General features: G+C 38.0%; 2 protein-coding genes across 2 annotated transcripts; one reads left to right on the top strand and one right to left on the bottom strand.

Moving 5' to 3' along the window:
* The first annotated feature begins 994 nt into the window (after positions 1 to 994).
* On the top strand, positions 995 to 9,533 carry LOC126782511 (dynamin-2A-like). The gene is made up of 22 exons (XM_050507768.1): positions 995 to 1,398; positions 1,884 to 1,934; positions 2,014 to 2,134; positions 2,432 to 2,524; positions 2,619 to 2,680; positions 2,769 to 2,886; positions 3,137 to 3,470; positions 3,708 to 3,855; positions 4,307 to 4,408; positions 4,501 to 4,620; positions 4,998 to 5,081; positions 5,166 to 5,293; positions 5,554 to 5,638; positions 5,714 to 5,852; positions 6,127 to 6,203; positions 6,971 to 7,027; positions 7,453 to 7,594; positions 7,694 to 7,851; positions 8,085 to 8,198; positions 8,287 to 8,354; positions 8,527 to 8,696; positions 8,885 to 9,533. The coding sequence occupies exons 1-22, from the start codon at positions 1,252 to 1,254 to the stop codon at positions 9,121 to 9,123; spliced, it is 2,757 nt and encodes a 918-aa protein (XP_050363725.1). The 5' UTR covers positions 995 to 1,251; the 3' UTR covers positions 9,124 to 9,533.
* Positions 9,534 to 13,298: 3,765 nt separating this feature from the next.
* LOC126783552 (probable glycosyltransferase At5g03795) lies at positions 13,299 to 15,607 on the bottom strand. The gene is made up of 4 exons (XM_050509035.1): positions 15,248 to 15,607; positions 14,895 to 15,133; positions 14,159 to 14,507; positions 13,299 to 13,970 (listed from the first exon to the last, which is right to left on the bottom strand). Exons 1-4 carry the CDS (start codon positions 15,560 to 15,562, stop codon positions 13,299 to 13,301), a joined length of 1,575 nt encoding a protein of 524 aa, XP_050364992.1. The 5' UTR covers positions 15,563 to 15,607.
* Positions 15,608 to 15,807: the final 200 nt, after the last annotated feature.

The raw sequence follows: 15,807 nt of genomic DNA on the forward strand, positions 1-15,807 counted from the left end.
AACTGGTACCACATCGGGGGGCAAAAATGTGATTTTTGAACTCTTTTGATTGGAAATATAATGTGAGCCACCGACCGACGGTAGTGAATACAATACAACTCGCCGCGGTGCACTCCAACCTTTTCTTCTTCCGTTTTTCTCTCTTCTTCTACCTCTTTGGAGAAGGAATGTGGTGAGAGTAAATTAAGATCTACACTGACATATTTTAGTTACCAACTCATTTGTACACATTAGAAACAAGACTATGATGTAAAAAATTATTGTTGACATGCACTTAGTATATTAGCTTTAGTATATTGTTGTCAAGACAATTTCAAATCTAACCTGTATTTTTGGTTTGAGCCACCTCATGACATTATCACGTGATGTGTTGAAATAATATTACTCGACGAAAATGTATTGAAATTATTATTATTTTAAAGTTTTTATCACGTTGTATGGATGAACCATTACAAGATATTAGAGATTTCTTTGTAAAATTACAATTAGTTAAAAAATTTATAACAACGTGAAGCGTGATATTTCTACTCCCCATTAGTATCATATCATATTGTACAGTACTTTCTAGTTCTATATGTTGTCATTTGTAACTATGATCATGAGAAGCATAGATGGTTCAAAATATGTAGACTCATTAGATGTTGATTTTTAAAAAGTTAGGAATAGTGTCTTAAACAAATCATGAATGGTTTTAAAAAGTTTAAATGTTGATTTTTTGAAAATTGAATTACACAATAAGATGTTGACTATTTAAACATTACTCAATTAGTGAAACGACGTGTGTTTTGAAATGGATAGATGAATAAAAACTAAAACCTGAGTGTTACTGGATACAAAAAATCATTGATGATAAAAGCAATTTGTTATGGTTTATGGTGTAGTAAGACTCAAATGATAATTCAGACCAAAAAAAAAAAGAGACTCAAATTATAATTAAGCTGCTGTTTACTTAAGAGGGAAGGTTTAGAAATTGAGGAAACAGCAGAGAAAATAGTGGAGCAAAATTGAAAATTGAAAAAGGTTTCTCACCGGAACCTAGCCTAGCAGCTGAAAAAACGAACATTCAAAATAAAAAGAAAAGAAAGAAGAGAAAGAAGAGAAGAGATTTCAAAACGGCAGGAGAGAGAGAGAGAGAAGAGCCCCTCTTCCACTGCATCGTCTCTCTTTCTTCTTCAAATCCCCCAATTCCCCCCGATCTCCGATTTCTAGGGTTTCCCTCCGCCCCTCAGATCCCTCAGATCTACTTCCACCATGGAGGCGATCGAAGAGTTGCTGCAGCTCTCCGACTCTATGCGCCAAGGTCAGGCCATCCTCGCCGACGAGGACGTCGACGATGTCTCTGCCGCCTCCACTCGCCGCTCCTCTACTTTCCTCAACGTCGTCGCTCTCGGCAATGTTGTAAGTCAACCGCTACCTTTTTCCCCCGATTCGGTTTCATTCCCAATTCGATCTCTCGATCTTCGAACCTGAGCTTTGTATTTTCGGATCTTAATTGTTGCTCTTGCTGATTTGATAAGGCTTAGCGTAGCTCCCAAACTACGGGATTTGAATATCGAATTGTTTTGTTAATCTTATTATATATTTTTGAACAATCACCATGACGTGTTCGGAGATCTGCGTCTAGTCGTTCACTCTGCTATGTAACTGAGAATTTGGATCAAGTTACTTTCCTCTATTCTGATTGTGTATATAGGATCTCATTTCGTGCTTATAATGTGTGTGTATGCTAGTGCTGTTGTGCTCAGCTGCATTTTTATGTGCGTTGTGTTGGTATGCCCTTGTATCCCATGTTATTGATAGATTGGGGAGACTCTTGTCTTGCATTTCTCTTTACTCCCTTTAATTGCTGGAATGTTCATACAGTCTTGTCTTTGGTTTTACAGGGTGCAGGTAAATCAGCTGTTCTAAACAGCTTAATTGGACATCCTGTTTTGGTAAGTAGGACATACCAATTTCATGTATTTCCGTGTCCGGTGAATAGCTTTTTCTGATTTTCAAGGTTTGTTTCTCCAGCCAACTGGTGAGAATGGTGCTACTCGAGCTCCAATCAGCATTGATTTACAGAGGGACAGTTCATTGAACAGCAAATCCATAGTATTGCAGATTGACAATAAATCCCAGCAAGTTTCTGCAAGTAAGTCACTTCATTTATGTTCTCTCTTTAATTTAAATCATGTTTTTACTTCTGCTCACATATTTTGTCAACATTAGGAAAAACTCTTGAAGGCCTTTGATAATAATTAATATGGTTTTAGAATTTTGAATGGCATCCAAGAGCTGTCGGGCTGGTACCTTGCTGAAGCCTTTATGTCTCACAACCATATTGCTAGAGTGTGCTTCGAGATGTTAAAAGTATATTGTGATGTTATCATTCTTCTGGTCTAAACATATAATTGTAATGAGATTTTCTCTGATTTATGTTGTCCTGCAGGTGCTTTACGGCATTCTCTGCAAGATAGACTGAGTAAGAGTTCCTCAGGCAGAGGCCGAGATGAAATTTACTTGAAACTGCGGACAAGTACCGGTTAGTTCATTATTGATAGTTGGAATTTAGTCTAGGTACTGGGCAATTAATAATTAAATTTGAATACTGTTTCTGACGTGACTTTATCACACAGCCCCTCCTCTCAAATTGATTGATTTACCCGGGCTTGATCAACGGAGTGCGGATGAGTCTATGGTAAGTTTTGCTTTTTAGATCTTGATATTTTTTTGTTGAATGACTATGTGATACGATTTAACTTGGTTTTAATGGTCCTTTTTTGTAGCTGAGTGAATATGCGGAGCACAATGATGCAATTTTGCTGGTTATAATACCTGCATCACAAGCACCTGAAGTTGCTTCCTCTAAAGCCCTCAGAGCTGTCAAGGAATATGATGGAGATGGTAAACCATTGCTCAGACCCTTTTGGTTTTACAAATGGCCCCCTGTTTTTTTTTTTTGGGGGTGGGGCTGGTGCTTAGAATGCAGATTGTAGAATATAATAATTACAATATCTGTTCCATACAGGCTTTGCTATACTTGACCTTAGTGCAACCCTAAGTTTTTTATTTTTTTATTTTCCCCTCATTCTTTTAGTCTTTGTTTGTTATTTTGGTGCTTAAGTGATTGAAGGACTGTAATTGTCGATTACAGGTACAAGAACCGTTGGAGTAATTAGTAAGATAGACCAAGCCGCTTCAGATTCGAAAGCACTTGCTGCAGTCCAAGCTCTGCTCTTAAATCAGGGTCCATCAAGAGCATCTGATATTCCATGGGTTGCTCTGATAGGTCAATCAGTTTCGATAGCTTCAGCGCAGTCTGGTTCTGAGAATTCTTTGGAAACTGCTTGGAGGGCTGAAAGTGAAAGTCTTAAGTCCATTCTGACTGGGGCTCCTCAAAGTAAGCTAGGTAGAATAGCACTAGTGGATGCTTTGGCCCAGCAAATTCGCAGTCGCATGAAAGTCCGGCTTCCAAACCTCCTTTCTGGGTAACATTTCTTGATTCCTGCTTATATTTTTTGTTGTGTTCTGTTTCATTTTTGAACTGGTTATATGTTCTTATACTTCTATGCCTGCATTTGACATCCCTCAAAACGGTTTATCATTGTGGTTAATCTCTGTATTTAACAAGGGCAGTCAATTCGTTTGGTTAAGTTGCACGTGCCCAACTAAAGTAGCTCAATTTGTAGAGTTGTAAGAATTGACTGCCTGCATATGTTTTTCAGGTTACAAGGGAAGTCCCAAATAGTTCAGGATGAGTTGGTAAAGCTTGGTGCCTCCATGGTACAGAGTGCTGAAGGTACTAGATCTCTTGCTTTGGAGCTTTGTCGTGAATTTGAGGATAAGTTTCTCCTTCACATTACATCTGGTGAGGTGAGTTAATTTCCTAAAATGGTCTCTCATATTTGCCTAATATATTTGTTCCGTAATTTTTCTTTCTCAAATTTATCATTGTGAAATACAAATCAAGTAATCTAAAATTTTATGAAGAAAGGCTGAAGGGGCAAAAGGAGATTATCCTTCCCAGAGATGCACATCTGCAGAAGTATATATAGCTTTTATGATCCTTTATGACCCTAGACACCTTGTTTGAAACTAGGTTGATATCTCAGAGTTCACTCCTTCGGTGTTTACTTACCTTCTGGATACTGGTGTCATGTTAGAATAGTAGAATTCATCTGTAAATAAGAGGGTCTTTGCTTTATATGTGGGTTTTTTTTAAAAGAGTTTGTACTATCTAGTTTTATAATATTGCTGATTTCTTTGATTATCATGGAATGTACTGTAACTGTTTTTCTCGTCTGCCATTGTAAACTTGTTTTAGGGTTCTGGTTGGAAAATTGTTTCAAGTTTCGAAGGAAATTTTCCCAACAGAATAAAGCAACTTCCATTGGATCGACATTTTGATATCAACAATGTTAAGAGGGTATGGTGTGTCTGTCTTTTCTTGTGTTACTCTCATATTCAATATTCTTTTGAATTCTCATGACCTTTTCTTGTGTGATGGTGGTTTATCAGATTGTGTTGGAAGCAGATGGTTATCAGCCTTATCTCATATCTCCTGAAAAAGGTTTGAGGTCATTAATTAAAGGTGTCCTAGAGCTTGCAAAGGAACCATCACGCCTTTGTGTTGATGAGGTAAATACTTGCTATCTATGAGTCTGAATTTCTTATACCTTATTGTTTTTCATTTTCTCATAAATTTATCCTTTCCTTCTTCCATTAATTTCTATTCCTTAAGCTGGAAATGTGACTTTTTTTAATGGTACTGGAATAGACTTAACTCTGTTAAGATTTATGCATTGTGTTAGAGCATCATTTGGTCCACACCGTTTGGCTTTAGTCTGAATACAACATGCTTAATGAACTCCTTTTGTTGATTATGACATACATCAGTGTTGGGTATGCATGCTCTTAGGGGTTAGACCTACAATTAAAGTCATCCCTTTGCTGCTCTGCTCTCTCAATATATGGACATTGACTTACAAGATACCCATGGCTGATTGGTCATATAGGTGCACCGTGTTCTGGTAGATATAGTATCTGCGGCTGCAAATGCTACTCCAGGTCTTGGAAGATACCCTCCTTTCAAGAGGGAGGTATGATAGCTCAATATTCTGCCACTTTTTTTAATCTTAGAATATTCTGTTTTGCCTGATTATTCGTCTTTCATTAATTTGAAGGTCGTGGCCATTGCGACTGGTGCATTAGATGTGTTCAAGACCGATGCAAAGAAATTTGTGGTTGCACTAGTTGATATGGAGCGTGCTTTTGTGCCTCCTCAACATTTTATTCGCTTGGTACAGAGGAGGTAGTCTCTATTTTTTTTTGTACTTTGCAAAAATAGTGCCAATACCAATATTTTGGTACATTTATCAGTTTGCTGCATATTCAAATGAGCATTCCAATTCCCATACAGTTTAAGAGTAGGTGTTGTGTGCACTTCTGCACAAGGTTTGAAGGGTTATGTTATGTTCCTGCATAAACGTTTGTATTAAATGGACAATCTTTTGGATTATATATTTATATATGAGTTTATTTCTTGAATAATCAATTGCTGGTCTATGGCAGGATGGAGAGGCAGCGTAGAGAGGAAGATATGAAAACTCGATCCTCAAAGAAAGGTCAAGAGGCAGAGCAATCAATAACGAACAGAGTATGCGAATTTGGCTATCACAGACATCAATTATATACTCTACTTGCCTGTGCTTACAGTTTTGTCCTGTTTTAGGCAAGTAGTCCTCAAACAGGGACTCAACAATCAGGTGGAACCCTGAAATCATTGAAGGATAAATTTAGCAAGGAGGAGAAAGAAGTCCCTGAAGCATCTGGTTTGAAGACCGCAGGTCCTGAAGGGGAAATAACAGCAGGTGTGCATCAACTGTTTTCCTTACGATATGTGAAGTTGTCTAGATTTTAGAGGAAACTTCTTGTCTCTTGTATTATATGTCTGCTATTTTAAAAACTAAGATTTCTAGGATCAGAGTTCATTGATAAAGCATACCATACTTATGCATTTCTAGAAAATTTAGACACGTACGTTCTCATTCTCATGGCTATTTGAAAATGTTACTTGGTTATGCATTTACTTATCATCGCAATGTCAAGTTTTATTAGTGACTGCTGTGACTTAACTATTTGTAGGATTTTTATACAAAAAGAGCGCCAAAAGTAATGAGTGGAACAAGCGATGGTTTGTTCTGAATGAGAAGACTGGAAAGGTATGTAATAACTACACCTAAATCTAATATATAATGGGATAAGTAGGTACAAAGGTTTGTTGCTCCATATAATTATGCATTTAACACAACAAGTGATTACATACATTTAATGTGCACGGAACATAAAGATTGCAAGGAAATATTTTTATTTTACTATCCTTTTTGGTGGTATTTTAACAAGTAAATGGAGGTTATTGGATTATTGACAAAACATCTTTATTTTTTGTACTGCCCATTTAAAAATCCAATTTTAAGAGTTGCCCCTTCATCTGTACCAGCTTTGTATTTTAGAGACTAACATTTATCTTACTCAAGTTTTTAAGAACTTAGCAAGACCTATAGAAAGTTGGTCACTAAGTAAATTTGTCAGACCTTACTAATTAGCTGTTAGAGATAAAGTTTAACCGTAGAGCCTCCCAAGTCTTATACAGATCACACTTTTGTTCTTCCATGTAGTAATTTATTTTAGAAGCAACATATTTCTCCTTGGTGAAGGAAAGGAAAAAAAATATTAGCACTACCTACCCTAATGTGCAAATTTGCAGCTTTCTTAGTTAGGCACCTGCCTGCTGTAGTTTTCGTCTACTGAAAATTCTCTCTCTCTCTCTCTCTCTCTCTCTCTCTCTCTCTCTCTCTCGCATTAATTTGGCAGTCGGTTATTTTGTAATGAGATGTGTTTACTCTGGCAAGTTGTCAATGTTCCCAAGTGTTTACTCTTGCAAATTGTTATTGGTGGGATATACTCTAACCTCTTCTATGATTCACAGCTTGGTTACACCAAAAAACAAGAGGAAAGACATTTTCGCGGTGTCATCACCCTTGAGGTATTCTTCACGCCTTATCCCTCTATCTTATATAAGGAATCTACATGTCTCCAATTTTAGGATGTAGGGAATTTTATTATGCATTGTCATCATTTAAGGTTCAATTGCATAGGAAGTTGCCTAGAGTAATATATGGGGGGTAGTACATAGTATAAAGTTCATGTGTTGAGTAGTCCTTCGAAAGTTTTTTTTTTAAATTATGATGTTCTCAGAACATAGTTCCCCTACATCAGATACTACAAGTGTTATTGTTAATGTTAGTTTAACAATGTGAGAAACATGATTGATCAATTCAATTCATCTTCTTGGTGTATCTGTCAATGAACCACATTGAACATATGATCACACATGTTAAAACTGATTTGAACTTATTGAGGTTCTGCATGTGTTTTTGATGTAATTAAGCTCATATTTATTTTTTACAGGAATGTAATATTGAAGAGATTGAAGAAGAAGAACCTGCCCCATCAAAAAGTTCGAAGGATAAGAAAGCAAATGGGCCAGAAAAAGCGCCTAGTCTTGCATTTAAGTTTACTACCAAGGTTCCGTACAAAACTGTTCTGAAAGGTATGTCCCTTTCTCCGATTCTTGTGGTTATGTGGAAATTAAAGTGCCTGGTCCCTCTGCACATGTTCATTATCAACTTGATTTTCATTTGTTTTGCAGCACATAGTTCTGTTGTGTTGAAAGCTGAGACTGTAGCAGACAAGGTTGAGTGGATAAATAAGATTTCTAAGGTTATCCAACCTGTTAAAGGAGCACCAAGGGGTGCACCTACTGAGGGTGGTCCCACAATGCGACAGAGTCTTTCTGACGGTTCCCTTGTGAGTTTCTTGCTTTTGTCACTTTTGTAGTTGTGATTAAAATGTTGCGTTTGATTTTTATTAAATTACTAATGAAAAATGGTCCTTATTCCAATGCTTCATTCTTTTGGTATCTTCCATATGCCGTATTCATATACTCATTCTAAAGTATCAATATACCACTGTATGTAAGCGCACATATCCTTGATTTTCTATTTCTAAAGTTTGGGAGTTGTTATGTCTTGTTTTTTCAGGATACTATGACTCGAAGACCTGCTGACCCGGAAGAAGAACTCCGGTGGATGTCCCAAGAAGTTAGGGGTTACGTTGAAGCCGTTTTGAATAGTTTGGCTGCTAATGTTCCTAAGGTAGGCTTGCAATCTCAGCTTGGTGCTTTAAGTCCGAGTATCAGCCATTAAGAAAGTGTTTTGAACGTGATGTGATTTGTTTGAGCAGGCAGTTGTTCTTTGCCAAGTCGAAAAGGCCAAGGAAGACATGTTGAATCAGTTATATAGCTCTATCAGGTTCGTTTGATATATATATATATATATATTTTTTTTTTTTTGTATTTTGCTCTTTTGTTTATGTAGTGATTTTTCTTTTGTTATTTCAATGGGGGACAAAGTTTTGACTTGCTGGATTGGTGTATGAAATTATTCTCACTAATATATTATTCGATTTTATTCATGTGTATAGCGGTCAAAGCACAGCAAGGATTGAAGAATTGCTTATGGAGGATGGTAATGTAAAGCGACGAAGAGAAAAATACCAGAAACAGTCGTCTCTCCTCTCCAAGCTAACACGCCAACTCAGCATTCATGACAACCGAGCGGCTGCTGCCTCTGGCTGGTCCAATGGTTCAACTGGTATGTAGTTCAGAGCTTTACTTTAAATAGTGGCATTTTCAGATCCAAAAGTTGCTTTATGAAGTGCTCATGATGTATTAAATTAAGTGCTCATGTTTTTCTTGTAAGCTGTGACTTGCATACAGCAGTCATGTGCTAAGTGTTACTCTTCCACCTCTTCCACTGAATTGTATGCTGAAATATTGCAGAAAATACCCCAAGAATTAGCAGCTCATCAGGTGATGACTGGAGATCTGCATTTGATGCCGCTGCCAATGGTCCAGTTGACCGTTCATTATCTAGATCTTCATCCAATGGCCATAGTCGACACTATAGCGATCCAGCCCAAAATGGTGATGTTAGTGGCGGTTCAAACTCTGGAAGCCGACGTACTCCTAATCGGTTGCCACCTCCACCACCTGGGTCATCAGGAGGCAAATACTATTAGATCTCGGACTGATGGTTTATTGATGATTTATATTCTTGGTGGGTGCAGTCTGTCTTCCCCCCTTCATGAGTTTTCAAGTAGAATCTTTAGATAAAGAGAATGGGTATTGTGTACATAGAAGATTACATTTCCTATCAGGTTGTTACGGCTTGCCCAGTATCGCAATGGATGGATTCAAGGCATACTTGAACTTAATCATATATTCTTCCATTCAATTTTTGTTTGTCCTTTTAGAATTTTATTTCTCCACTCATTTTTGGACACTATTATCTAGTTGTACTGTGCCCATCATTATTTTGATTTGGTATGTACCATTTAGCTCTGATGGGTCTGTATGATTGGGATAATCCTCTTTAGCAGGATGAATATATTACAGTTCTCAATGTGATGGTATATTTTACATTATTCCAGTCAGATGTCGCAATACTTTTATTTCGTGCTGTTCATTGTATTCTCCAACTTTCAGTATTCGCCATCCTATCAGGTCTAGCATCATCCACAATTGGGATACAACGTAGTCTTGGGCTGGTGGTAGCTTCACATTCTGGTACTGCAGTATACTCTTTCATGCTGTAAGTTGTCTGATTATGAATATCCTGCATTTCTTGTAGTCATTTGCCAGAATCTCGAGTATAAACTTAGGCCTCGTTTGTTTCACTGGAAAGTAACCATGGGAAAGAAAAACGGTTCCATTCCTGCGTCGAGGAATTACTTTCCTGATGGAAGGGAAAAAAGGAAGGAAAATGGCTCTATCCAAAATCCAATGGAATTACTTTCTCATCTTCTTTCCATGCATCTATTACTCACAATCCATTATTTTATTACATTATTTTACAACTTGATGATTTTTCTCGTGTAACCAAACACCACAGTTGGGGAAATTTCATTTCCCTTCTCATGGGAAATACCAAGGAATTACTTTCCTCTCCGCAAACCAAACTAGGCCTTAAGTTGCACGAGTATGAACTTAATTTGCCTTTGGACTGAAAATAAACAAGATTAAGCAAGAGGCTCATCATCATAATGAAGGGACTTGACCGGCGAGAGACCACCAAAAAGTCCCTTGGTTTCGCCAGTTTGGAGATGGATTTCTGGAAATGACACGTCTTTGGAAGGATCGAATCCTGCTGATGTGTTTCCAACTTTGCATTGCATAATACTCAGATGGACTTGTGGTATAGCTGAGGAACATAAGAAGGCGTTCGAGGCCCCTATAAAAGAAAGACAAGTTTGAATCGACTCAAATGCGAAAATCTTACTTGCATTGCAAGCTATGATAAACAACGAATTACTACGATACACAAAAGCTTAAGGTCTGCTTAAGGTTTCACAATCATGGTTGAACTCTGCATTTTCAGGAGTGTAGGTTTTTATTGTTCAAAAGAGTCTTATAAAGCTTCCTGTGTTGACATTCACCCATCACTTCTCAATCCTCCTCGTTATGAGATTCTTCAAACTGCTACATAGTTGGTTATATTCACGGCATTCTAATCTACAATAAAAACTCGATAAGAGAATAAATTTGATATGGAAAATGCAGTTAAACTCAAAGCCATAAGTGTCACAATTAACACAAATTCTTTCCCTCAACAAAGCAGGACTAACCTGTGATTAATAACTAGAATAAAATAAAGGACTTGAGCAGAGGAAAATATAGTCTGAAAGATATGAACTCATCCAACAGTACGTGCCTTTTGAGTCATATATAATTCAGGGATCCTCCTAGTTGAGCAAGTTGACAATTAATTTTCTGTAGCATTCATCTGTTAATGGGTGGCCAGCTTCCAGAGTTGGCGTCGGGTATCGGCAATAGGGGCAAAGGTGATTGATCTCCAGTCACAGGACAATGCAATTGATATGATAATGGTGTTTGCAGGGCAAGCAGGTGATGAGTTCATGAGCAGAATCTGCAAAGTCCTGAAGAAATATAGTACATGATGGAGTGTCTCTAATAACAGCTTGGTCCAAACTATCAAGTCTTATATTCTTCAAACCATGAATGAATGATCTCGTTGCAGGTAGGGGTGGGCATAAAAAACGGAAATCCCGATCCCGTCCTGAAATTCGTAGGGACGGGACGGGACGGAGGTCTAAAAACGTTCGTCCCGTCCCGTTTCATAATAGTAGGATGGGACGTGGGACGAATAATTTCTATCCCGTTTCGTCCCGTCTCGTCCCACCTTTAATGAAAACTTAAAAATTCTTATATATTTGTATTAAAATGAAATTAATTTATATTTTTAATAACTCCAAAATTATATCAATTCAAATAATAATGGTAAATTATAATATTATGAACATAATATGTATTTTTTTGTTAAAATTACATTATTAAATGTTATTTTGTTAATGAAAAAGTAAAAATATAGGTTTTTATTTAACTTTATAGGAAGGTGGGATTTGTCCCGTCCTGTCCCGATCCCGTCCCGATCCCGTCCCGTCCCAACCGGGATTAATCCTGAGTGTGATGCATTCTTAAAAACCCTCGTTCCGTCCCGATCCCGTCCCGATTCAAAAGAGTGGGACGAGACGTGGGATGAGCCCCGTCCCGTGCCCACCCCTAGTTGCAGGAGTGAGATTTTGGCTTATATGTTGCACTGGAATCCTCTATATAACCATAGAGCCCTGACCTCCGGTAAACTGACGGCCCATATACAGTGGGCGGATTCAGCCCAGGGCTTACTCGGGCTGGAGCCCATGCAGATTTTTAGAGCCTAAAAAAATTACTACATTAATACTAGCTCAAGAAAAAAAAAAACCTAAGGCACGCACATATGAAGAAGAGTGCGCATTCTCCATTTCTTTTGCGAATTGTGACACATGAAGATGACGACTTGGCGAGATGTCCTTTTGTGACTAGGGTGAATGGGTGATCGCGATGATCCGCCTTCTTTTGTTCTTCACCTTCACTCAATCACTCAGTATTTCACTCAATTACTCTAATCTTTGATCTTTCAGGTACTGTTATTCACAGATTCACCTATTACAATTTCAATTTGATTGATTCCTATTCGCCTATTCCAATTTCAATTTGATTGATTCTATATGATTAGTTTATGTAGTTGTGTTTACCTTATTGCATTAAATTGAATTTTGAAGTATGTTTACCTTATTTATAATTCAGTTTTGAAAATCATGAGGTGAAGTTTTGTGCACATTGTATGGTTGAATTCCATCTTTTGTGTACATTGTCAAAAAAGTTTTTTGGATTTCGGCCAAATTTGAAGCCATCCATAGATTATAATCCTAGATCCGCCATTGCTCATATACCTGGAACCTTCTGTAGCAACCCAATCAAATGCCCTGATGATAATCCGCATAACCCAAAAAACTGAAAAAAGAGACGGTTATTAACACAGTAAATATTCATATGACTGGGCTCGTTAGACACCGAAGAAAATCTTCCGAATAAGCTTCTCAACAATAGTCGGCACTTGTTCTTCCTTGTGCAGCCACCAAGGTTTTTTGGGCCATCCAATTCATAGTCTAGTGGACCATCAAACCAAAGCCGAGTTTCCTTGTAGAGACTTAAAAAGGCTAGAATTTTTCCTTCAACACTGGGTATCTGTTGTGTTGTTGGTACTTGCACTACTACGCTATGATATACATGACTCTCTCTGCATTTATTATACAGATCAAAGTCTGAAACGTCCGAAACGAAAACGGAAAAATTAAAGCAAAGCTAAAGTATAGTTACTCCCTCAAGTCTAAACTAGTGACAAGAAAACACTAACACATCAAGCACATGGCATCAATTTGCGTGCTCTCAATGTTAGTGACGTCGAAAGAAAAAATGTGAGAGGATCTTTCCTAGCTAGGCTAGGAAATCATACCTCAATTACCTCATCCTCCAGGCTTGGACCTCCAACACCAACCCCGAATCCGCCCCAAAGCCGTGTGCACTGACCCGGCCTGTGGCCACCTGCGCACTCAACAGCTCCGCCAGAGTCATCTCTAGCTCCGTATCTAACTCCGGGCTGAGACGCCGAACCACCGATTTCTTGCTCTTGTTTCTCTGACCATGCGTCAGATAAAATATATGTATTTTTGCTAGTAATTGGTGTGAAAAATGAAAAAGAAAAGAGAGCAATCTAATATTCTTGTATTATTTTCTCCCATATCTTGGTAAGACTGCAGAAAGGTTGAGCTCTGAGTGGAAAACATTGTATTAGTTTCTATTTGACTTGATCCTCAACGCGGATATTCAGCCTCCTAAGCCAGATAGAATGAACAATCATGTTGAAAACATCATATCTTTTGGAAGGTCCATTCACCACAAAATGTCTCTGCACCAACCTCACTCTCCTATGCATTCTCAGGTACTGACTCTGAGATATTCCCATTAGTATTGTTTTGATATTTGGTATATCCTTCACTTTTACTTGGACTGAAAATGACTTCCACTCTAAAACATCACTGAATGGTGGAACATAGTTATCCGAAATCAACACCGGCACACATTCTGCGTAGATAGCTTCCACAATTCTTGGGCTTGCTACTTCGTAACCGCTGGGGCACAGGCAGAACTTGCTCTGCTTTAACTTTGACTCGTAGGATACTCCCTGGGGGAGTTGGTCATAAACTTGCACGTCTTGATCTCTTTCTTTCCATTCATTTAAGAGCATGTACCTTATGTGACCATGTAGGCGGCCTGCGAAGAAGGCGAGAATTGATCTGCGAGAGGGGGAGAGACCACCGAGAAGTCCTTTGGTTTCGCCAGTCCGGAGATGGATTTCTGGAAATGATACATCTTTAGAAGGATTGAATCCTTCGGATGTGTTTGCATTGCATAATACTCTTATGGACTTGTGGTATAGCTGAGGAACATAAGAAGACGTTCGAGGGCCCTATAGATAGAAAGACAAGTTTGAGTCAATTTATATGCAAAATCTTACTTGCATTGCAAGCTATGATAAACAACGAATTACTACGATACACAAAATCTTAATGTCTGCTTAGGAATATAACAACTGTATATGAAGAATGAGAGACGGAAACGTTTGTGTGGGAATATTATGGTGATAGGAATCGTTACCCAATCGTGACAGGAAAGCATAAAGTGATCAGCACCAAGGCTTCGATTCCAAAAGGGATGTTTATCGGAGATGACATTGACATAGTCAACAACAGTACGACCAATGGACTCAGTGTCATGGGACTCGGCCACATAGAGGTACTGAACCAACATGACCACACTGAATGGGAGAAAATAAACAAGGGCATCATCTGGATTTGTGGTTCTATATGTATTATCCATTTCCATTTCATGAATGAATCTTCCTTCTGTAGAATATATACTCTTGCATGGACCATTATGAAATATGGGTGGATCTCCTTCTTGATATACATATATCTTGAACAGCTTTTCCATCTCCAAGTAACTCCTGCAGCATTTTTATTTACTTTTAATTCAGTGTAATTTTTTTGTTTATACTTAATACCAATCACTAAATAGTAATGAAACTAGTTGTACCACATTTACATCTCATGTTAAGAACCGTTTAGGAAATTTTAACTAATGTTTAACTAATATAAACAACATTCTTCTTTCATGATCCTCCATCTTACATGGTAATAATGTGGTGAGTTATGGACGATAGACGTTGTATACATTATGATCTACCAGTCACTTTGATTAGTTATTTTACGAGCAGTAGTATACATTGTTACATGCAAAAATTGGACTTGAGAGTTAATACAGATGAAACAGATATATGTTTAGAAATAGCCAAATCTAGCTTAACAATCACGTACTAGCTATATGCTATTACCTGTGAAAAGCATTTGCATTTCTGTATATTGGACCTTGAGGAACATAGTCTAGATCTTTATGAGTAGAACTGAGATTTCTAACTCGAGCAGCTTCTCTTATGGAAGCCCGAACTCCAGCCAAACTTGCTTCAAGTTTCTCTAATCTGCTATATCTCTTTATAGCTATTGTCTCAGATGCAACAGAAACGCTGTTTTCCCCAGAATCTTTTTCATTCAATACTACCTCTTGTTTCTCTATCTGCTGTAAACAACACAAAAGGAAAAATCAGAAGACAATTAATACATCTGAACTTGAAGAAAGACACTGAAGTTATGTAGTTGAATGGACATGAAAATGAAGAGATATTCTCACATTTTGATTGGGGGGAAGTTGTACTGTTTCATTTGATTCTGAATCATTTGATGAAGGACGGACAATAGGATGAGCTTCTGTTGCAGGTTCTTCATGTATTACTTGAGAATCAGGCCTTGATTTTGTTGAGAAAGCTAGTGATGAGGAGTAGTCGGTACTCAGTATATTACCGACTCTCCATGACCATGAAAAGGAACAGCTGGTAACACCTAGCGTGCAAGCGAGAGCTACAAGCACTAGTATCAACACTGAAGAAGAAGTAGAAGATGACCAAAGTGGTGGAAACAAAGATTGCTTGTTGGTCAGAGGCTTCATCTCTCGTTAGTGACGATTGCACTAAGCAGTAGGACAGTAGTACTACTAAATGAGGAGTTCAGGACTATTGATGCATTACTTAAATTGCTGGTTATTCTTTGCTGCTCATTAGAGTCATTCTTTGTAGGGCAAAGCTTTTTAGTATGTACGGATAGAATGCTTCCTTGCTATATACCTGCGTACTTGACCCAATAAGTTGGCTCTCTTTCCAGACTTACCTTCCTGCATGCAACACCAAACGTGCA

Source organism: Argentina anserina, chromosome 2 (assembly GCF_933775445.1).
Source record: "Argentina anserina chromosome 2, drPotAnse1.1, whole genome shotgun sequence".
Lineage (NCBI taxonomy): Eukaryota > Viridiplantae > Streptophyta > Magnoliopsida > Rosales > Rosaceae > Argentina > Argentina anserina.

Coding starts and splice junctions, on each gene's coding strand:
- LOC126783552 (XM_050509035.1), bottom strand. CDS start 15,562: ATGAAGCCTCTGACCAACAAGCAATCTTTGTTTCCACCACTTTGGTCA. Junction 15,134..15,247: donor AACTTCCCCCCAATCAAAAT/GTGAGAATATCT, acceptor TGTTTACAGCAG/ATAGAGAAACAAGAGGTAGT. Junction 14,508..14,894: donor AATGCAAATGCTTTTCACAG/GTAATAGCATAT, acceptor AAAATGCTGCAG/GAGTTACTTGGAGATGGAAA.
- LOC126782511 (XM_050507768.1), top strand. CDS start 1,252: ATGGAGGCGATCGAAGAGTTGCTGCAGCTCTCCGACTCTATGCGCCAA. Junction 8,355..8,526: donor CAGTTATATAGCTCTATCAG/GTTCGTTTGATA, acceptor TCATGTGTATAG/CGGTCAAAGCACAGCAAGGA. Junction 8,697..8,884: donor CTGGTCCAATGGTTCAACTG/GTATGTAGTTCA, acceptor GAAATATTGCAG/AAAATACCCCAAGAATTAGC.